The sequence below is a fragment of the Solanum dulcamara genome, chromosome 8, assembly GCF_947179165.1.
Source record: "Solanum dulcamara chromosome 8, daSolDulc1.2, whole genome shotgun sequence".
Classification (NCBI taxonomy): Eukaryota; Viridiplantae; Streptophyta; class Magnoliopsida; order Solanales; family Solanaceae; genus Solanum; species Solanum dulcamara.
The window spans coordinates 59,680,979-59,705,615 of record NC_077244.1 but is presented as its reverse complement, the minus strand read 5'-3'; the positions used below and the strand labels follow the sequence as shown (position 1 = coordinate 59,705,615).

Here is a 24,637-nt window from a genome sequence, read left to right as displayed (position 1 = left end):
ATTTCATTGTTATTGTATCAAATGTATTTGTTTGTATCTGATATTGATTACACATTTATATCAATGTATCAAAATGTGTATATTCCTTGTTATTCATTTTGTATCAAGTATTGTGTATATTGCAACTTGTTATACAATTGTATCAATGTATTCAAGTCTATTAGTTCCTTATTTTACATTTGTATCATAAATATGAGTGTATTTTTGTTCACTATTATATATTTGTATTAATGTTTTTGAGTATTTCTATAGTGTATTCATCAACAAAATACATTCATATCAATGTCGTACTAATGTATTCAAATTAAAAAAAGTCTAACAACAAAAAGAATTATGTATCAATGTCGTACAAGTAATAGTTGGTGATGTAATAAAATCAATGAAGAAGAAAAGAATTCGTAGTGCAATTTCTTTGTTTATTATGGAAAAAATATTGTGAGATTTCTTAGTTTCATTGATTATGGAAGATTGAGATATTGTACTAAATGTTTTTATTAAAAAAGATATTGTTGCATAATTTATGCACTGTTAATGCGAAGTTGAGAGTTTTAGGGACGTAAATATAGGGTTGTCTGTTATATTAACAAATTTATCTTATTTAGTGCATTAGAATTATAATTGTATTAATGTATATATATAAAAAATCTAACAACAAAAAAATTATGTATTAAGTGGTACAAGTAATAGTTGGTGATGCAACAAAATTAATTAAGAAGAAAAACAATTGTAGTGCAATTTCTTTATTTATTATGAAAAAAATATTGTGAGATTTCATAATTCCATTGATTGGAAGATTGAGATATTATGGTAAATTTCATTATCAAAAAAAAATATTGTTGCACAATTTATGCGTTGTTAACGGAAAGTTGAGAATTTTAGGGACGTAAACATAGGATTGTCCGTTATACTAACTAATTTACCTTATTTAGTGCATTATAAATATAATTGTATTAATGTATAAAAAAAAATAAAAAACAATTATACACATACATCGAATTATAAATAAAAACTGTAGTCATTTTTAATAAATAACATACACTAAAAAACATACTTATAATTATTCAAATTCAATAACCCTATAATTATAGCTATTTATGTAAGTTTCTCTAAATAGTTTGAATTGGATCCAATTTAAATAAATAATTTCATGTTGTGAAATAAACTAATTTAGTAACATAAGAAAAAGGAGACAAAAGAGAGAGAAATAATTGAGAAGATATCAATGTCTATGTTCATATTTTCATTCTTTGGCATGACTATTTATAGCCAAATTTATAAATTAAAGAATGAATAATTGGGTAGGGTAAAAGGTGATTAATTGGGTTAGGGGAAAAGAAAGATTAATGGGATTAGGGGAAAAGTGTGAATGGACATCCACAATCTTTATTTCATAACACTCCCCCTTGGATGTTCATGTGTAATGTGCCTCATTAAAAGCTTTACAAGAAACAATATACATAGTAGTTATTTTGAACTCCCATAGATGTTGTGCCTCGTTAAAACCTTATTAGAAAAAACCCAGTGGGAAAAAGCCTAATGAAGGAAAAAGAGTACACACATCTGATAATACGCCTTGAGTGCTGCCTCATTAAAAACCTTATAAGAAAAACCCAGTGGGACAAAACCTTGGCTAAGGGAAAAAGAGTACAACGCGTATTTTGCTCCCTCTGATGAAAATATCACTTAATATCTCGAAGACGACGCATTTCAATTTTGTATCTCATTTTCTCAAAGGTTGAAGTTGGCAATGCTTTGGTGAAAATATCTTCCAAATTGTCACTTGAACGAATTTGTTGGACATCTATTTCACCCTTCTTTTGAAGATCATGAGTGAAAAATAATTTTGGTGAAATATGTTTTGTTATGTCTCCTTTGATGTATCCTCCCATCAATTGAACTATACATGCAGCATTGTCTTCATACAATATTGTTGAAACGTTTTTTTTTTCAAAAAAAGACCACATGTTTCTTGAATGTGTTGAGTTATAGATCTTAACCAAACACATTCTCGACTTGCTTCATGAATGACTATTATCTCTGCATGATTTGAAGAAGTGACAATCATAATTTGCTTTGTTGAACGCCATGAAATAGCTGTACCACCACATGTAAATAGATAGCCTATCTGCGACCGACCTTTATGGGGATCAGACAAATATCCTGCATTTGCGTAACCAATCAATTGTGACATTGATTCATTTGAATAAAACAATCCCCTATCAATGGTACCTCAAAGGTATCTAAATATATGCTTAATTCCATTACAGTGTCTTCATGTTGGGGAAGAACTAAATCTTGCTAACAAGTTTACTGAGAAAGCTATATCTGATCTAGAATTGTTGGCAAGATACATTAATGCACCAACTGCACTAAGGTATGGTATTTCAGCACCAATAAGTTCTTCATCATTTTCATCAGGTCGAAACAAATCTGTATTAATATCAAGAGATCTCATAATCATTGGGGTACTCAATAAGTGTGCTTTATCCATATAAAATCTCTTTAAAATATTTTTAGTATATGTTGACAGATGGAAAAATATCTCATTTGTAAAATATTCAATTTGTAGACCAAGACAAAATTTTGTCTTTCCAAGGTCTTTCATTTCAAACTCTTTTTTCAGATATTTTATTCCTTTGAAAGTTCTTTCGGAGTTCCAATAATATTCAAATCATCAACATATACTGTTATTATGACAAATTCAGATCCAGACCTTCTCATAAAGACACAAGGGCAAATTGGATTATTTTTATATCTTTTTTTAACAAATATTCGCTAAGACGATTGTACCACATTCGCCCTGATTGTTTTAACCCGTACAAGGATTTCTGAAGCTTTATTGAGCAATTTTCTCGAGAATCCTTGTATGCTTCAGGCACTTTGAACCCTTCAGGAATTTTTATAAAAATGTCGTGGTCTAATGAGCCATATAAATAAGCAGTGACCACGTCCATTAAGTGTATTTCAAGCTTTTTATGAACTGTCAAATTCATTAGATACCTGAAAGTAATTGCATCCACCACAGGGGAATATGTTTCCATATAGTCAATACCAGGTCTTTGTGAAAAACCTTGGGCTACAAGTCGTGCTTTATATCTTACGACTTTACCCTTTTCATTTCGTTTACGCACAAAAACCCATTTGTGCCCTACTGGCTTGACACCTTTAGATGTTCGGACTATTGATCCACAAAGTTCACGTTTTTCAAGTGAAGTTAACTCTACTTGAATTGCATCCTTCCATTTTGGCCAATCATTTCTTTGTCTACATTCATCAACAGATTTTGGTTTAAGATCCTTATCTTGTTGCATTATTTCAATGGAAACATTATAATCAAAAATATTATCGACCACAATATCATTTCGGTTCCACCGTTTTCCTGTCGAGACATAACTTATTGAGATTTCTTCATTCTCATTATTTTCAGGTACTTGGACCTCCTTGGTGGTATCACCATTTGTTGTGTCTCTGGGCTCTTCTTGAGCACTCGCCTCAAAATTATGATCATCTTGATCATTTATTACTTTCTTTTTTCGAGGATTTTTATCTTTGGAACCAAATGGTCTTTCACATTTTAAGCGTGGCCTAGACTCATTTGCCTGAACAAGTTGTCCTACTGGGACATCAACTCGAACTTGAGCATTAGCAGCTAGGATATGCGATTTAGTAACCCGTGGAAGGTTAGTAAATGCATCCGGCTGTTGATTTGCAATATTCTGCAAATAAATCATCTTTTGAACTTCATGCTCACATTGATTTATTCGAGGATCTAAATGAGATGGTGACAATGAATTCCAATCTATCTCATTTTTCAACTGCTTATGTTCTCCCCCTAATGTTGGGTATACTGATTCATCAAAATGATAATCAGTGAATCTTGCCGTAAATAAATCTCCAGTCATAGGTTCCAGATATTTTATAATAGAAGGAGATTCATACCCCAACATATATTCCCAATCTTCTTTGGGGACCCATCTTTGTGCGGTGCGGTGGAGCCATTGGGACATATACCGCACACCCAAATATTCTAAGATGGGATATATTTGGCTCCCTTCCAAACGTCAACTGTAATGGGGAAAATTCATGATAATTTGTAGGCCTTATGCGCACAAGTGTTGTTGCATGTAAAATAGCATGCCCCCATATTGAAATAGGAAGTTTTGTCCTCATTAGCAATGATCTAACTATCAATTGGAGGCGTTTAATCAATGATTCTGCTAGACCATTTTGAGTATGTACATGAGTGATCGAATGCTCAACTTTTATTCCAATCGACATAAAATAATCATTAAATGATTGAGATGTAAATTCACCAGCATTATCAAGACGAATTGTCTTTATTGCATAATCTGGAAATTGTGCTCTTAACCTTATAATTTGAGCTAACAATCTCGCAAAAGCCATATTGCGAGTTGATAATAAGCACACATGTGACCATCTTGTAGATGCATTTATCAAGACCATATAATATTTAAATGGTCCACATGAAGGGTGAATTGGCCCACATACATCACCCTGTATACGTTCCAGAAACGCAGAGGATTCAATCCCAACCTTAGTTGCTGATGGTTTGATAATCAGTTTTCCTTGGGAACAAGCAACACAAGAGAATTCTTTAGATTGAAGAATTTTTTGATTCTTCAAAGTGTGTCCATGTGAATTCTCAATAATTCTGCGCATCAAATTATAACCGGGATGGCCCAACCAGTCATGCCAAATGATAAAATCATTAGAATCAGTAAACCTTTTGTTTACTATGGCATGTGATTCAACAGTACCAATATTTGTATAGTACAACCCAGAAGAAAATGCAGATAATTTTTCGTACACAATTTTCTTCTCCATATTTATTGTAGTAATATAAAGGTATTCAACCTTTCCTTCATTTGCAGTCTCAATATGATAACCATTTTGGCGAATAACCTTGAAACTTAACAAGTTTCTTTGAGACTTACTACAATACAATACATTATCAATTACCAATATCGTTCTTCGAGGTAATAATAAGGCCGCTTTTCTAGAGCCTTCAATTAATTTTGTACTACCAGCTATTGTATTGACATATGCCTTTTTCATAATCAAATGACAGAAATATTTCTTTTCTTTTAATATCGTAAGAGTTGTGGCACTATCCAAAAGACACATATCTCCATTATTCATCTTGTATTCAATTGAAGACTGAGAAATTTATTTATCTTCATAAAATAAAAATACATTGTAAAAAATAAAATAAGTAACAATTTTGCTAGAAAAATATAAGTCCCTCTTTTTTTTCTTTTTTCCTTTTTTAAAAGTTAAATTATGGTAATTTAGAATTTTAAAAAATTATATGATTCAATTATGATGAATGTTACAATAATTTAGTTTATGGAATTATATTATAATGAATTTGTAACACGGAAAAAATGATTGATAATATGAACCTAACGTACTAAATTATAAGAATTAACAAACTGAGGTGTAACACGTTAATAATAAACATAATTTTATATAAATTAATAATTTACTAGTGAATTAGTTTAATGAACTTAGAATTCAAAAATTTTATGGTAGAATATACTTATTAACCTTAAATAAATATTATACATAAGTATTAAAACAAATATAAAATAAATAAAATTATAAAACATTAATATAATATTATTCATCATGTATAGATAATTTGTTTATTGTCAAAAATAATATAATTATTATATATTATTAATATCTAAAACATCAACAAGAATAAACAATTAGTATAATGACATTAAATAAGGCGAATATTATTTTTAGTAACAATATGATATTAAGATTAAATAATAGCACACTAATAGTAATTAATTACAACATTATAAAATAGCATAATGTAATAAACAATATACAATTATCATAAAAATATGACCCTGATTTTTTATTTTTTTCAAATACATAAACGTAAAAATACAATAATTCAAAGTACATAAAAATGACAACATATTGAAAAACATGAAATTAAACATCAATTAAGATCCTTAAAAAAATCTTCAACCTCCAAATGAGTAATATCATTGAGGTCATTAAAATCATCATCCCTTAAAGCCAGATTTGCTTCAATATTATCATTATTCAAAGACCTTGCCTCAACATTATTTTCGAACGCCAAGTGTGACTCTATCTGAGCATTAGAAGAAGAGGCACCACCTCTATTTGCCTTTCTTTTGAAAGAATTTTGATAAAGTCTTACAAAATGCTCAGGCGTCCGACATTCATTTTTCCAGTGGTCTTTCATGCCACAACGATGACAGTTACTTCTTGAAGGGTCATTTTGAGAACTGATATTGTTTTCCCTTTTATGTTGACCACCATCACGACGATTATTAAATCGTCTTCTGTCATTGTCACGTCCACGCACATTATTGTGGCCATAATTTTTATTTTATCTTCTTTCAGACTGGCCATGTGCTTTTACCATATTTACCTCAGGTAACGGAGCAGTTCCAGTGGACAGACTTCATGATTTTTCATTAAAAGGGCATTATATTGCTCAGCAACGAGAAGGCATGAGATCAATTCAGAGTATTTTTTAAAACTTTTTTTACGGTATTACTGTTGTAATATTACATTAGAGGCATGAAAAATAGTTAGTGTCTTTTCTAACATATCCTTATCATTTATAGTTTCCCCACATAATTTTAATTGGGAAGTTATGCCGAGATGAGAATGTTGAGATGGATGTGTGGGCATACCAGGAGCGACAGAATTAGAAATGAGGCTATTCGAGACAAGGTAGGAGTGGCCCCGGTGGAAGACAAGATGCGTGAAACGCGACTGAGATGGTTTGGGCATGTGAAGAGGAGAGTCCCAGAGGTACCAGTGCGGAGATGTGAGAGGTTGGCCATAGATGGTTTCAGAAGAGGTAGGGGTAGGCCGAAGAAATATTGGGGAGAGGTGATCAGACAGGACATGGCGCATTTACGACTTACCGAGGACATGACCTTAGATAGGAGGGTGTGGAGGACACATATCAGGGTAGAAGGCTAGTACATAGTGACATTATTCCCCCTTATCCGTAGGCGTATTAACGCACTATGATTTCTTGTACTCTGATTTAGGTTATGTATGTTATGTATGTTATATTATCTTATGTTATTTATGTTATTTATGCTATTATTTGACGATATCTACTGTTTTTTGGTGCTTTGATTATACTATTGTTTGGAACTCTTCCGTTATCTACTTTTCTACTTTTCTACTTTTAATATTCTTGTCTGACCTTTTTTTCCTATGCTTCTATTGAGCCGAGGGTCTTTCGGAAACAGCCGTCCTACATTGGTAGGAGTCAGGTCTGCGTACACTTTACCCTCCTCAAACCCCACGATGTGGGATTTCACTGGGTTGTTGTTGTTGTTGTATTCTAAATACAGCAGAATTATACTCAATTACGGTTTTAAAATCTTGAAACCGTAAATGCATCCACTCATAACGAGCCCTTGACAATACCGTTGCCCTGAGGTGGTCATGCCTCCCTTTTAAGTCTTTCCACAATTCAAGTGGATCTTTCACGGTCAAGTATTCCATTTTCAGGCTTTCATCTAGATGATGACGAAGGAAAATCATAACCTTTGTTTTATCTTGACTTGATGTTGTATTTCCTTTAATTATAGCATCACCAAGACCCTTAGCGATAAGGTGGATTTCAGCATCAAGTACCCATGACAAATAATTCTTGCCAAAAATATCAAGTGCCACAAATTTCAATTTTGACAATTTTGACATGATGAAAATTAATTTGAAAGTAACAAAGACAACTTAAAAATTAAATTTCTTTAGTAGATATACCTGATATAGAAGTTAATTTTCTAAAAAATTAGAGTTTCGTGTTGATAACGTGTTGTGAAATAAAATAATTTAGTAACATAAGAAAAAGGAGACAAAAGAGAGAGAAATAATTGAGAAGATATCAATGTCTATGTTCATATTTTCATTCTTTGGCATGACTATTTATAGCCAAATTTATAAATTAAAGAATGAATAATTGGGTAGGGTAAAAGGTGATTAATTGGGTTAGGGAAAAAGAAAAATTAATGGGATTAGGGGAAAAGTGTGAATGGCCATCACAATCTTTATATCATAACATTTCACAATTTGTCTATTGTGTGAAATTTTTTCTAAATTTTATATACCTATTTTGGGTAATTTAGGAGAATGTCCTTGGAAATGAGTGGTTGTCCTCTCCATTTTGTTGTGATAAAGCTAACCAGGAGTAACAACTTTCACCCATGGCTTCCTGCAGCACTTTCACTCCCCGCATTCCGTCTTGCCGCAATTTCACGCCAAAATTCCCGTCGTCATGTCGGAAGAGCAGAGTTGTTACTGCAAAACTTGCTCAGAAGAACGCAATGCAGTACAGAAAACTCGGAGACTCTGATCTTCATATCAGCGAAATTACTATTGGCACTGTAAGTACTTCTAGAAACCCGGGTACTGGTTCTATAAAATGCAGAAATCTTGGCTCTCTTTCAGTTAATTACAAGTTTTAAATTCCTTTTTACCGAACCCCATTTTCTTCGAAAAGAAAGGTCATTGTCAGATGATATTAATGTGAACTCCTTGATAAATGATTCTATATTGCAGATGACATTTGGAGAACAGAATACAGAAAAGGAGGCTCATGAAATACTTAGTTATGCATTTGATCAAGGAATTAATATTATTGATACCGCTGAGGCTGTAAGCTCCTCAATACTTACTTAGGAAGAAATTGCCTTCATTTATTTTGCTATTACTGTTCTTGATTTTACTATCTTGATACTAGAAGCTTAGTTAATTGAATTGTTGAGATGTAATTACAAGTATAATTTAATTGCCTAAAAAATTGCTTCTTCATTTTACTATGTTCATACTAGAAGCATTTTTGTACATCTGATTGTTATATTTATTTCTTCTTTGCTACTGTATTCCAAGTATCCTATCCCAATGAGAAAGGAGACTCAAGGAACGACTGATCTCTATATCAGTAGCTGGATGAAGTCCCAACCCCGTGATAAGGTAAGTCCACCTTTGTGGAAAGGAAATCATTTATATGAAAGGTTGTGCATATATTATCAATTTCTTGATTTATTTTTGTGTGGAACCTAATAGGAACTATTCCCACTACTTGCTAACTACAAAGGCATTATAAGATTGCCATCAAATCAGCTCTTTCATATCTTTCCTTGTATTCTTGTCCTTCTACTGTTTCAAATCTATTGCACTGAACTGTAACTACCGTTGATCTTTTTAAATGAATTCCTCTAGAAAATGATATACTTAATAAAGAATAGTTGGATAAACTGTGTAGATGGTTACTTCTTGTTATTATTTGAGGTTGTAAAACAGTGAGATAAGAGAAGGCTAAAATAACTAAAGCCAGGTAATGTCTTGCGTGCCTGATTTGTCATAGTATCAGTCCTGCACGTCTTCTTTCATTAATTTCTAGATAACCTTCTTCAAAGTGATATGTCCATTTTGTTCTATAATTCTGTTTAACATTCCTAGAGTACTCTTACCATCTTAAAGAACTGTTGATGTACTTCCTTGATTTGGCAATGTCCAACATTATATGCATCTTATTGTATTTCATGTTCTCCATTGTTCTATAGGATTTGATGGCTTTCTGCTGAGTGGTAAGTGTCTAAGTTGCTCAGACTCGAGTGTGGGTATCCGATACAGGTGCGAGTCTAAAGGTCGGATTCTTCATCACATAAATTTTAGGATTAAGGGTATGGATCCAAGTGTGAATACGGGTGTTGGGATGCTGCCAATAAATTTGTATTACATCATATAAAGTATATATCTCGATTGATTAAAGCTATTTTGAACTAAAACTTATACAATATTTTATTCTTTACAAACACCTAATATTTTATTCATTAGATATCTCATGTACTAGCAAAACATATCTCAAACCAAATACCCAATCAATCTATACTGCTTGATCATAGATGTAGTCAAAGAACCCAAGGTAAGTAGACCAAATCCAGTGTGGATCCCACACACATGTCGTGTCGACACGAGTGTGGCAAGGATTTTGAAAAGTCCGAGCAACATAGGTGAGTGATGATCCACTGAGTCATCATCTCCAACTCCCAACTTAGAGAACATGCAGGGTTAGACAATTTTAAAAGACCATCGGAACAGGATTGCTTTAATTAGATGCTTTTGGAGAAACCCTTGATCATGTTTATATGGACTGAGTTGAGCTTTTGCTGGTGCAGTCATTTTTCTGTAGGCATAGGCACACAACTTCTTTTTTTAAAAAAAAAAAAGAAGGGTAAGATTTAATATAACTATTGAAAACATAAAGTATGTGTAGTTCTGTTTTTGTTGATTGCTGCTGATTTATTCACATGTATTCATTCTCCAAATATAATTTTTTTGTTCTTTTTTTGAGGAAGAACAAGAATTATGTTATTAGACAAATTATTATGCAAGCAGGAAAGAAGAACAAATCAGAGACCAGCTTTATTAGTTAATAGAGACTTATCCCAAGCATGAGTAAGTTCATCTTAGAACAGCTTAGACTATTAAGAACTTGAGACTACAAATACTTTGTAGTGTTCATGCTGAATCTCACCTTTCAAATGTCTTCCCAGTAGTCCACAAATGGCATGAAGGAGCACTTGCGCAGTTAGTTCACATTTTTTCCAACTCTCTTGGTCAATAATAAGTAAGATTATAGCATGGCCATGATGCTAAATGTTACAATTCGTTGTAAATTAACTACCAAAACCATTCTTTAAGCAGGCAAACCTCTCCTTTCCTGCTTTTTTTAAAGCCATTATAGTCATAATGTTTGGTGTCTGTTTAACTCAAGATTACTGTTTTACTCCTGTAGGTGTGCACTGATATCTACTAATGTCGTGTTGTTTTGTCCTTCAGGTAATTTTGGCTACAAAAGTTTGTGGTTATTCAGAAAGATCAAGTTACTTACGTGAAAATGCTAAGGTTTTGCGAGTAGATGCTGCTAATATTCGAGAAAGTGTAGAAAAAAGTTTGAAACGTCTCAATACTGATTACATTGATTTACTCCAAATACATTGGTGAGTATTTGTCGATGCTATCATTGAAGGATTCTAGAAGTGCAATTTGATAAGCAGTATACATCATATTATTCAACTTCCCCGGTTTCTAGATGACACTATTTTCATTAAGTGAGGCTCTTCCAATTATCTGGGTAGTGAAAACACTTACTTGAACTTTTAGTGACCATATGAGATTTCTCATTCTTCCTGGATTCTAGATGATTAGATATTACTTATGCTTTGAGCTTAGGGATCATAGCAACGAATTAACATTTATTTATTTTTGTTTTTCAATTTTTTTTCTTTTTTCATTTTAGTTTTCCCATTTGGGGGTGACAGCTAGGATGCTAGAGAGATTCTCTGTCATGAAGCTGTTGATGTGAGCCGTTACTGAAACTGCAGCATATGCTGGAGTAAAAGAGGTGATTGAAAGGTGTAGCTGCAAAGCAGCACAATAGAGCAAGACTTAGAGCTCTAGGGCAGTAATCAGAGAATATGAGAGCAGGCTGAATAAACTGCTATTGTTTTACACATGCGGAAGAATCCTAGGAGAAAATGAAGTATTTATAATGGAAGTTCACTTGAGGAGCATTTGAGTGGATTGTTATAGAATTTAGGGCCACATTGACATAGAAAATCTAGGGCTAATTGAATATAAGAGGACGAGATGAGCTAGTTGCCCTAGAGAATCTAGGACTAAGTGAAAATAAGAGGGTGAGATGATCTAGTTCGAATAATAAGACGATGGAGAAACTACTTCCTTGGCTAAGTGAAAGTTTCAGGTGGCCTGAACATTGGATTTGTTCCAATATAAAGTGCATCTTGATAATCAGGTACAAGTTCCATCTGATTAATTTTTCTAAACTTCTTTCTGAATTTCAATTCTTTTAGTATTTATTCAATCCGACTGAGTTTGCAAGTTATCTGTCACAACCCAAATACGGGTGTGATGGCACTCATCTCAACCCACCGAGACAAGTCAGCCTAATACCCAATGGAAAATAGATGCGGAAGAAAAGTAAATAAATCCAAATTTAATTTAACCTAAATAAGTAAAACAAACTTAAACTCCCCCAAGATTGGTTGTCATGTGTACAAGCCACTAATACATTACCGAAATATGAAAGAAAATATAGTCACAATGTCTGTCTCTAGAATAGGACTAAAACGTATTAAAAGAGTAAGAGATGTCCGCTAGATGGATGTAACAGCTACCTCAACACTCGGAATGATAGCCTCGGATGTAGTAGAGAATAGTAGAAGATCAAGCAGTTCCGGGCTCACAACCTACACAAGTGTATAAGCAAGGGACGGGTATCAAACAACACGGTACTCAGCAAGTGGATAGCTAAAACTAAGCAAAGCTTAATAGATACAAGTACTCCTGTCCTCCCAACCGAACCTCCTTAACTACAACCTGCATAAAATCAGCCCAACTCTACACTTGTACAATAACAACAGTAATACAGTCCACAAATACTCATCAATAGTCTCGTCAATGAATCATACCAAATCAAGTTCAGCACACACAAAGCAATATGGGGGTAAAAGGCTGCTATCCCAATAGGAAGGGCGGAACGAGGAGAGGGGCGTTCAGCCACTTGACTGGTTGGCCACACAAATTCACAAATATCATAAAGGTGCAATGCAGTGCAATGAAATGATGCATGTATGTCCTATCGGTACACATCCGCTGAATCACAGTCCGGAACCCATGGGTGACATTTCTGTCCATGTAACCTACCACGGAACGTGTGGCCCGTCCCCTCAACATATATATATCTTGTCACGGAGCGTGTGGCCCGACCCCTTTATTTCATAATATCTGCCACAGAGCGTGTGGCCCGACCCCTTTTGTTTCATATTATTTTCAGTCTCAACACAATATGTCAGAACCAGTACAATCGATTCATGTTCATATAATTCACGATAATAACATGACAACAATAATAATTTTTTTTTCCTATCTCACATCAACATAGTAATTTCGCATGTCCAAAACAAACTCATAATCACATCATATCAATTCCACCAATACAGGTCATTAAATCACCATTTTATACCACTCATCTCCATCTTTAAGGCCAATCATACAGTCAATAACCCAGTTCAATTCTCATTACTCTCCAGTACACATAACATGGAAATACAAGCATCTATAAGCTTAAATTGAGGTTTAGAAATTCACTTGCCTCAAATAATCAAGCAATTACTCCGAAACTTGAGCCTTCCCTTTTCGTCGGGCCTCCAAATAAGTATAATCTAATAAAATAAATAACCACAATAAGATTTCGAAACTAACAACACATATTATTATATGTCTAGCTTAGACCCAAATTCTATAGTCAATTTCCTATGTCTCAAGTTTAGGGCTAAGCCTCAATTTCTTCCAAAAATGTAAATCTAATTATATTCATATAATATAATACACCTATTATTTAATCACTTATTTCAATATATCAAAACTCAATTTCTAATCTAATAACGAAATAATAATAATTTAAAGTGAAGCCACTGATTACGAACCAAGTGATAGAACCCATGATCTGAAATACCTCCTACCCTTTTTAATCTAATACCCAATTATACGTGACATGCCTTCCAACTATTGGCACCATAATAATTACTCCTTTTAACATTGCCATATCGTCAACCCAACAATAGTAATTACAACCAAAACCTTCCCCACTTCTCTGTCAATAATGACAATGGTTTTTAAGAGGATGAAACACAATATCCAATTGGAAATAGGTAAGGAAATTTACGGACAGAATAAGAGAAATAATAAAGAAAGAGACCAAATGCACAATTCCCTATAAGTATGTCATTTCAATGGTCACCTCTCATTATTTAATAGATGATTGACTAGTCATCACAACCCATTAATATATCACCATTAATTACTAGAATTCCATGGAAAGATGTATCTATTTGGTACCTGAAGCAGTTTCCTCACGAGGCTCTTCGGTCTTCTTCCGCAGCGACGGTTCTTGATTTTTTTTTCTAATTTAATTAGGTTTTAGAAGTGATAACCCTGATAGTTTAATAAATAAAGTATTTTAGAGTATTAAATAATTTAACATTTTAACCCACCAATTAAATTAATTATTTAAAATTACCCGTCAATTAATTAACCGAAGTTACCGAAAGGTTCAAAATTTTTCAACTTAGATTTACAAAAAGGGTCTTCTATGAAAGCAGGAGGACTCGTTCTCAAAATGATCTGACGGGTCATTACATTATCACTGTCATGGACCGGTATTTTGCTTCTTCTTCTTTTTTTGATCTTACAACGTTTAGTTTCTTTTTCTTTGAAGACGCTAATTTACCTCTAACTAGAACAGAACGTAATATCTGATTAGTAGAGCATTTATTAGAAGGTGACCTAGTTACTAGTAACTGCATACTCAACAATCTGTTCATTTCCTCATTCCTTATGTAATTTTCCTTGTTAGCCAATTTTATCTAACAAAGGTTTTAGACCAATACATCGCAATGAGTATATAGTGGATAGCCGGAAATTGTCTTTCAACACTCAACGGAAAGGCAATATCATGTCAAGTTACTATGAGATATTCAACTTACCTGGCTATTAACACCAACCTTTGTGCTAAAGATGATTTTACATAGTCACCTTTATCAAAAGAAAAAAGATAATTCAACTTACCAAGCAACCTCCTATGTCTCCGGGGATCACTTATAGGCTCTCAATCTAGTACAAGCTTTAACTTTGGATTCATAGGACTGTCAACAAGTCTAAAATCTGCCATACCTGTCTCCTTAAAAGTGTGGAAAGTGTTCTTCCACATAGAGATAACAATGCCTGATTTAAACTAGATGACCTCTTTATCCTAGAATAATATTGCAATCTACCTAGATCCTTGGTCTGAAAGTGCTTAACGAGATGGAGTTTACTTTGCTAATCCCCTATTGATCACTTTCTGAGATAACTATGTCTTTAGTATAAACTACCAAGTATCTTTTTCATTATAAGTCATTTCGAACTTCATTATAGACATCGAACATTTCAAACTATACTCGAGTAGATTGTTTCAAACTATATAAGCACCATGCATGCAAGACCACTAGTTGTTTCCCCATATATACTTCATCCTCATTGCGTCTTGTATGTAATCATCTGGACCAACGTTGACTGTATAAACCCAACAGCTAATAGTAGATTTACTTGGAGGTAGGAGAGCAAGTTCCAAGTGCCACTAAGAATGTACAGAGTGTACATTGTACAACTCAATCACAACTTCTTGTCATCCTGAATAAGAGAGCGTTTCACTTGTATTCTTGAGATGAAACAAAAGACAAGGATGACACAAAAGCTTAGCAATTTGATGGTACGTAAAAATATTGAGATAATTTTGAGGATAGCGAATACTTCTCGAACAGCCACTGGAGGACTATGTTGCAGAGACAAGTCTGTAGCAGAGGAAGAGCATCTGGTATTTGACACAAAAGATACCATGTTGATTTTGTATTAATACAAAACGTCCAAATATATGGAAAACAATTCAGGTTAAGATCAACTACACATTGAATGAGTTCATCTTTGATAATTTAATAGAAACTCAAAGTAGAACTAACTCTATCAGGATTCTTAAAATCTGAATGGACTAAATAGAAGGGGGCTTTATCCCATTATCAAGATGGCATCTGAAGAAAAAAGGGAATCCATACAAAATTGACACGACTGATATTCAAAGGTAAACAAGTTAGAACATTCAGACACTATTTTCTGAAGTTCAGACAAACTAAGATGTCAACCTCCTTGGACTCTCTAAGGAGAATTGTTTATAGAACATGTTGGTATCTCTAAAGATCGAGGTAGTAAATCTATATAAGATAATTGAAGGACTATCGAATATTAGGGGAAGGGCTGCATAATCTGATAGAATAGTAAAGAATAAATTAGGAACTGTAGTTGAGCTTCTTATATATTGAAACCAGTCCTCCAAATACTGCATTTTCCTAAACATTCCACCAGAAAAGAACCACAAACATGCTGGAACAGCCTGGAGATGATTGCAGGTTTTATGTGAGACCCAAGATGTTTGAAAAAGGGACTGAGTTGCTGGAGGAAAAGAAAATCTAAAAGTTGCTTGATAAGTTGAAGGATCAGGTTTCTGATCACTTATAAAATCTGTAACTGGACTGCGAATGGTCACAAGCCCAATCAAGCCTCGAGCAAGCAAGACATCCCCGAAAAATTGTTGAAAATAAAGAACCTCCCCAGAAAGTTGATTAAATCACCGAAACCTAAGCTTCGGGTCTTCTTAGACTACTGGATTGGATGGATCACTTTGAAAGGTCCAGTTGACTTCCAAAGTACCAAGATCTAGTCCTAAGTTTGCCAAGAAAGGCCTCATGCTTAACGCATGAGACAAGATTTTTTGGCAAATTCTGGCTTCTGATGGTGCATCAGGCTTCAGATTAAAAAGTGGCTTCCAGGGTTGTGCTTGCACGAGGATTTCAGCCTTGTCCTGGTGTTGATTTATGCACAATACACACATACCAACCTCACATTTAGCAGATTCTATGATTGTTGAAATTGTGCATAGAGAATGTTTTTTCTCCGAAACGTCACCTGTGAATACACAGTGAGGTAGTAGGATTAATTTCTTGCTGAAAGTCCGTTACCACATTAGAAATAAGCGTCACAATGAAAAGAGATTGGGAGAACGCGTGAAAACTAATGGCTTACCCCTCAACCATTTTATAGGCAACTTTACAATGTACATAACTATATTTACCCGATGTGAGATTTATCACATCAACTTTTTATGATACACTTAACTATCAGACACAAAGCTACCTCAGCTCATTGCAGTGCTATTGTTGACTACTTTGTGATGTGTGCTCAAGTGATGGACATAACTGACTAGTTTAAAATCAATATTTTCTGGTTGTATTTCGTGTTTAACCAATAAAAAGGTCCTCGGTTGAGAGGTTTTACCAGCTAACCTGCATGTTTCAAGGCAGTTGACAAAATTTTGTTTCGTCATTTTTATCTATGATATATCTTAAATTATTGATTAAAATGTCTGATTAACCTAGAAGACAAGTGTAGGTTCCTAGCAAAACTAAGTAGTCAACTGTTGTAGAAAGCATGTTTGAATTCATTCTGGTGCTGATTAATAACTTATCAATACTGTGTATTGAAGCCACCGGCATAAATAACTTGTTTAAGTTAATCAATTCTTAAATGTCTTTCTTGACAAACTGATAAATCATTCTTGGTTGAGATATCTTACCAGCTAACCCCTGCATGTTTCAAGACACTGAGACAAATTTTTGGGTTGTTTTTATCTTGCTTGTGTCTGACATAATTGTAAAATTGAACGTTGTGTCTGAATTTGTTTCATCTCTCTCTCTCTCTCTCTCTCTCTCTCTCTCTCTCTCGTTTTCTCGTTGTGTATATCATGTATGTCAATACAGAGATACATACACACACACCCATGCGAAATATGTAAAGAGATGGTTATCTCATTTCTGCAATCCGATGTAAAACTTCTCAGGCCAGACAGATATGTTCCATTGTTCGGTGAGTTCTTTTATGAAACTTCAAAATGGAGGCCAAGTGTGCCTTTCGTTGAGCAGCTTAGAGCCTTTCAGGAACTCATCGATGAAGGAAAGGTAACATATGTTTTACTTTTTTTGTAGGCAGTAACAATTGCATTAATATTACTGCAGATCTGTCAGTGAAATGAATTAAGTAAGATTCTTTATAGTATAATTTTACTAATTAATGTTTGAGGATATCTTTCATTTTTTTTCCTGGATTTGTGGTTTTAACTGTAAAGGAAGATTTATAATGCATCTATAGCAGCTGATTGACTAATGATAGAAGATCTCAAATGACACCTAAATAAAGGGAGTTCTAAATTGAAAAAGGTCACAAAAATTATTAGGTTTGTTAACAAGCAGAATTGCAACTCGTTTACTTGTACATGTGAAGTACAATTTGTATGTGTAAACAGATGGCTTCAAATCGTTTGCATTGAAAGCATTAAAGCTTAGTTATTGTGTTATTTGTGGTTCCTCTATAACCAAAAAAAATTGCAGTGCAATGTTACCTTCTCAAAAAAAGAAATTGTAGTGCGTTTTCACATTTAGTTGTTAAATATACCTGCGAGACGATAATATAAAATATATTATCAAGTGAGAAACTAAGGTATATGCTTGTAGGGGTGTGCATACTTTGGTAAATACTGAATTACCGTACGAAACCGAAATTTTTGAAGCTTTGGTTTTGGTATTATGGCATTTGGTATGCAATTTTAAAATGTGGTATTTGGTTTTTAAAGAAAAAATATTGAAATAGCGAATGCCATACCAAAATACTTAATTACATATACAATTCATATATATTATTATATAAATTATGATTTAATTAAATCTAAATTTAAACTAATAAAAATGATAAAATTTTTCGGACTAAAAGCTTCTTCCGTTTACTACTAAAGATGAACTAAATAATTAATACATATAATAACAATACAAATTACTCAACATTTGTTTGTTTCCAGCCAACATTTGACAATTTCCATTCATTTCGAGCATGGAAAACGACAAAGTCCCTAGGGAAATTATATGAAGATGCTTGGAGGCTAAAGGTGTGCCTATAGTATACACTAGGGTGATTAAGGATATGTATGATGGTGCTAAGACCTGGGTCAAGACTGTGGGAGGTGACTCAGAACACTTTCCAGTCATGATGAGGTTGCACCAAGTATCTGCTCTTAGCTCATTTTTATTTGCTTTGGCGATGGATGTTCTGAAGCGACACATTCAAGAGGGGGTGCCATGGTGCATATTATTTGCGGATGATATAGTACTTATTGACGAGACGTGAAGCGGCATTAACGCGAGGCTGGGAGTTTGGAGACAGACCCTGGAGTCAAAAGGTTTCAAGTTGAGCAAAACCAAAACTAAGTACTTGGAGTGTAAATTTAGTGATGTGTCCATGAAGCAGACTTGGGCGTGACGCTTGACACTCACGTCATCTCCGAGAGAGCAAGTTTCAAGTACCTAGGGTCAGTTATCAAGGTAATGGAGAGATTGAGAATGATGTCAGACATCGTATTGGGGCGGGATGGATGAAATGAATGCTTCCAGTGTTCAGTGTGATAAGAATGTACCGCCAATACTTAAACATAAGTTCTATAGAGTTGTGGTTAAACTAACTATGTTATATGAGGCAGAGATAAGGATGTTGAGATAGATGTGTAGAAATACCAGGAGGGATAAGATTAGGAATGAAGTTATTCGGGCCAAGGTGGGAGTGGCCCCCATGGAGGATAAGATACGATAAGTGAGGTTAACATGTTTCAGGCATGTGAAGAGGAGATGTATAGATGCCTTGGTAATGAGGTGCTAGAAGGTTGGTCATAGAGGAGTTGAAGAGGGGTAAAGATAGGCCTAAGAAGTATTGAGCTGAGGTGATTAGGCAGGACATGATGCAGCTTCAGCTCACCTTGGATATGACCCTTGATAGGAGGGTGTGGAGGTCAAGGATTAAGATAGAAGGTTAGTAGGTAGTCAGGTGCTTTGTTGTCCCATTCCCGAAGTATTAGTATTAGTCTTGTATTTTCGTATTCTTAGATTTCTATTTCTATTGGTTGATTCTTTAGCCTTGATTTGTATTTTCTTATTATTCTTCATGCTTGTTGCTGTTGTCATCTATTTTGGGCGAAGGTCTATCGAAAACAACCTCTTGAGGTAAGGTCTGTGTACACACTACCCTCTCCAAACCCCACTTGTGGGATTATACTGGGTATGCTGTTGTTGTTCGAACATGACAGAGTTCCCACTTTCCACCATTGTAAAAGTCATAATTCTCCCTTGTATGTAAGTCGAAGTGAACAAACTATGGTTACCGATTTACTATACCCCACAAACCGATTACGGAACCATGCCAAAAAATTGGTATGGTAATGGTAGAGCATTTTTAAAAATCGAAATTACTAACTGAAGTTTTCAAAACCGTACCGTATTGTATCATGAACACTCCTATATGCTTGCAAGGAAACTGCACTGGTAAATGGAAAATGTTAGTGAATAAGCTAATCAGGTCTCTTATGCATGGTTTAGTTACACATTTTGCAATGCTTATAGCGAATAAGCAAACCTTATTTTTACGCATGGTTTCGTTTACACATTTTTCATGCTTGTAGTGAATAATCACACCTGATCTTTTATGCGTGGTTTTGTGTGCACATTTTGCAAAATAATTTGAGATTTCATTTTGCTTTGTAAATCTCAAAATTGATTTACTTTATGGACAGTTAACTTTGGAATCTAGTTATCTGAAAGTAACAATAAGCATTACTAATTTATTCAGGTGCGCTACATTGGTGTTTCCAATGAAACTTCGTATGGAGTAACGGAGTTTGTCCATGCTGCAAAAGTTGAAGGATTGCCGAAGATTGTCAGCATTCAGAATAATTACAGTCTGCTGGTTAGGTGCCACTTTGAGGGTAAGTTGTCCTTTCTAATGTCCTACTAAAGTAGATTAGCTGTGAAACTCTTCTCAATTAGAAATGTAGCTTAAACGTATATTTTGATTGTTGCAGCACTTTCATCAATCTTTCTGTTCATACTTTGGTGCTCTTATAAGTTGAGTAATAAGCTTTGCTTTGTTTAAGAGTAAAAGGAGGTCCGACATCCATTAGATGAGAAGAACTCCAAGATGCTTAATGAGATGCCGAGGTACTCGGTACTCCAACCATATATAGTCAATTAATTGGAGTCGGAACATCAATTTCTTCAACCTGGTACCAAAATTTGAGGTTTCGTTATCATTCAACCTGTTAAGAAGAATGGACCCAGGGCCTAAATAGATCTCATAATCTAGTTTATGAGGTAAGGATTATCCAAAATCACATAAAGAGACTATAATCCATACCCTCAACCGATGTGAGCTTCAGTGTACCCTCCCCTACGTGCTTAGAACTAAATATTTGGAGTACGTATAATATGAACATTGTTGCCCAATATTTGGTTTACCAAGATCAGGGATCGGTAAAAGGACCCTGCTTCTAAATTAACTGCAACATCTAGCTCGTGATCTGAGGATTGTCCAAAATCATGCTAAAAGACTATTAACGCAAAACCCTCAACTATTGTGGGACTGTAACACAACCTGTTGTGTGACAATAAACATCTGTGCTACGCATCCATTTGAGGTATTCAAATAGATGCTTCATGGGGTCAATTCATTTGTCTAGAGGCTTTGCTTTCAATCTTAAGTTGTATGATTGGAGGAGTGCAAAAAATGATAATGAAGAACTCCTATGATGATTAAGTAAAGAGTGCAAGGTGCCTAAGCCTAGACACTCTACCCTTTGCCAATTAGTTTCTGATTAAGTGTTAAGGTCTTTAACAGCTCGCTTACAAATCGATATTTTAGTTTTTTAATCTAGTTAGTTACATTATTGAATACTATTGGCTTAGCTCTTAGACTATTAGAATCCAGTTTCCCCAATTCCCTTTACAGCTGTCCCTAACACTACTCTTTTATGAGTGATCATCTTCCTATCACAAAAATGCGGATATCATCCGTGCTACCACTGCACGACTCACATGTAATAATCTGCCTGTACCTCATAAAAAGAATAGAAAACCACTTTCTAAAGGTTCTTTTGAATATTGGTGAACTGATTCTGATCTCCTTTCCAATCACATGTTATCTGTTCTCTAATCTGTCTTGAGCCACCTTTGCACGTATGTAAATACCCAAGTTATATAATTGGATCAACATTGGTGTCAATGATCATCATACACGCAATCTGACTAACAGCAGCGCTTCTAATCTTTAAGCAGGAAACTTTGCTTGCCATGGTAGCTAATCATAGGCGCAATCTGACCATCTTAATTTGTATGAGCTTTTCTTGTGGATGATCACATTTGACACTATAAACTCCAAAATCACATATGTTATCTTTTGACAAGAACTCTTTTTTGTTTCACATTGGCATGTTAAAAATCACTTTTGCACGTATTTTATTGTTTTCAATAATCTATCCTAATATGTTGTTTATTGTGTTTCGATTATTGCACTATTTTGTTGTTATTGTTGCTCCCTTCTAGTAGACTTTGCACTGCCTTGTGATGTGCTATATTTTCTTCTTTGTATCTGGACTTGCTGCATTTGAGCTGAGGGTCTTTCGAAAACAACCTCTCTACCTCCACTGAATAGTGGTAAGGTCTGCGTACATTCTACCATTCCTAGACTCCACTTGTGGGATTTCACTGGGTATATTGTTGTTGTTGTGGCATGTTAAAAGTTTTGGACCTTTCTTGTACTTGGATTATGTTGTTTAAGAGACCTTATGGTTTAAGTGATAAATAGCCTACTACTGGTAAAAACAGCTGTAAAATTACCTAGTAAAATTTACCTATGCTTATATTATAAGAAGAAAAAAAAAAACTAGTAAACAATCAAATGCAGCAATACATGTTCCTAAGGAATGAGTCGTTGCTGTAGTTTCTGATAGAAAGAAAATAATTGTATTTACATTAAGCATCAACATTTTAGTTTTCCATTTAGCATAACGCGTTTTTGGTTGGTCATTGTAGTTGATCTTGTCGAAACATGCCACCCAAACAACTGTAACATTGGCTTACTTTCTTATTCTCCATTGGCTGGTGGAACCTTATCGGGGAAGTATTTGGACAATAATTCTGAAGCTGCTAAAAAAGGGAGACTTAACCTATTCCCAGGCTACATGGAAAGATACAATAAATCCCTTGCCAAGGTACGTGTTTTTCAATTTTTACTAGAAAGAAAAGTTGATTGAATGTTCGAGTAGCTTTATAGGTTGGGAAAAAATTTAAACTTTCAAGTGTAAGTTTGCTAAGGTTGAAATACACAGTTTTAGGTTCAACTGGAAGGCGTAACTTGGGGGACGCCATGCCACAATCTGTCTCCTTCCCCCACCCCTAACCAAATAACCAAAAGAAAAGCATTAAAAAATAGAAGTTGACAATTTAAATACCTTTGAATTTTTCAATAAGTTTGAAAAGAAAAATCCTAAGAATTTGTTTTGGCCCCCCTGCATTTTTTTGGCTGCAGTTGTACCTAGTTTGATAAATTAGTCCTGCGCCTTTTTGTCCATTGTGTTGTGTGTATTACTTTGTTATTGCTATATGTCCTAGACAGTGCCCAAAAGATAAGCTTTAGGTTCATTTTTCATGAATTAAATTCAGCTCGCTACTTGAAAACGAGAACTACAAAATACAAATCTGCACACGAAACCTGATTAAGGTTAGAACTACTTATTTGCATGAAAATTTGACAATTAGAAAAAGTAAAAAGCACATTTGAGTGCAATTTTAATGATAATATTTATACTTATATAGTGTTTAAGTGGGTCATTGCTCTGCATGATAGTATTGGTACTCGTTCATTAGTCTGACGGTTATTATATATTGTATTAGCTTGAGGTTGTCTTCTTGTCTTAAAATTCAGAATCCACAAACCTCAAATCATGGCTCCACCTCTCAGGACAAAGAAGGTGGAAGAATAAGCTGAGAATTATTGCTAGTCTTTGACGTTACAATGTGAAAATGCATGTCTACTTTAGTAGTCATCCATGACTTTAGACGTACAATGTGAGAAGTTTATCCCATGCTGCAAGTTTTAATAATATCTTGGGTGTTTAATTTCCAGGAAGCAACAAAAAAGTATGAAGAAGTGGCCAAGAAGCATGGTCTAACCCTAGTTGAGTTAGCCCTAGGATTTGCCCGAGACCGTCCATTTATGACAAGTTCAATCATAGGCGCTACTTCGGTGGATCAATTAAAAGAAGATATTGATGCTTTTTTGACAACTGAGAGACCTTTGCCACCTCAAGTAATGGATGATATTGAAGACATTTTCAAGAGATACAGAGATCCTGCTTCAACATAGCCTGCCAATTGCACTTACTTTCTTATTGAAACTTACTGAATATCTTTCTCACTATTACAGAACCAGATTTGAATTTTCTTGAGAGGGCTGGAATGTTAAGAAAACGTCCGAATTTACCACAATATGCCTTTTGTTTATGCCTATCTGTTGTATACTGGGGGGTGGGGGAAGAGCTTTTCATCTTTGTCACATATTTCTCTCCAGCAACAGCACTAACAGCCTGCATTGAGAAGCAATGTAATTCAGATAATCATTTGGCCAATCTGTTATTATTTAGATCATATTAGGACTTCACAGTGATGGGAAAGGCATAACATGTTAAGCCATTTCTGTCCTGAGATACCAACCGTGTCTCCTTTCTTACCAACACAAAACAACATAAATCGTAGTTTCCATATAAAGTGATTAGCTTTTGTTCTTGTTTAGGTATTGGAACTGATATTCTTCTAATCGATTTAATAGGTATTTTCTTTTATGGTTCATATTCTGAATTGAGTTTATCCGTGTGATAATCGAATGGATTGAGTTGTCAACATAAAAAGTGTAACAACTCAACAAGATACCCTTCTTTCTTTGTTTGATTTGAAGAAGGGCCTGTTGAGTTCTTAAGAATCATTACATCTTTTTTCATCTAAATGATAAAGTGGATTTCTTGACTTGTAATTTCTTCTTTCAATATTCGGTTGAGTGGAAA

At 34.4% G+C, this 24,637-nt stretch overlaps 1 protein-coding gene across 1 annotated transcript; it reads left to right on the top strand.

Annotated features, from left to right (window-relative positions):
- The first annotated feature begins 8,144 nt into the window (after positions 1-8,144).
- On the top strand, positions 8,145-24,224 carry LOC129898678 (uncharacterized). The gene is made up of 8 exons (XM_055973305.1): positions 8,145-8,417; positions 8,593-8,688; positions 8,923-9,006; positions 10,879-11,039; positions 17,549-17,666; positions 20,374-20,509; positions 22,611-22,789; positions 23,704-24,224. Exons 1-8 carry the CDS (start codon positions 8,238-8,240, stop codon positions 23,941-23,943), a joined length of 1,194 nt encoding a protein of 397 aa, XP_055829280.1. The 5' UTR covers positions 8,145-8,237; the 3' UTR covers positions 23,944-24,224.
- The last annotated feature ends 413 nt before the right edge of the window (positions 24,225-24,637 follow it).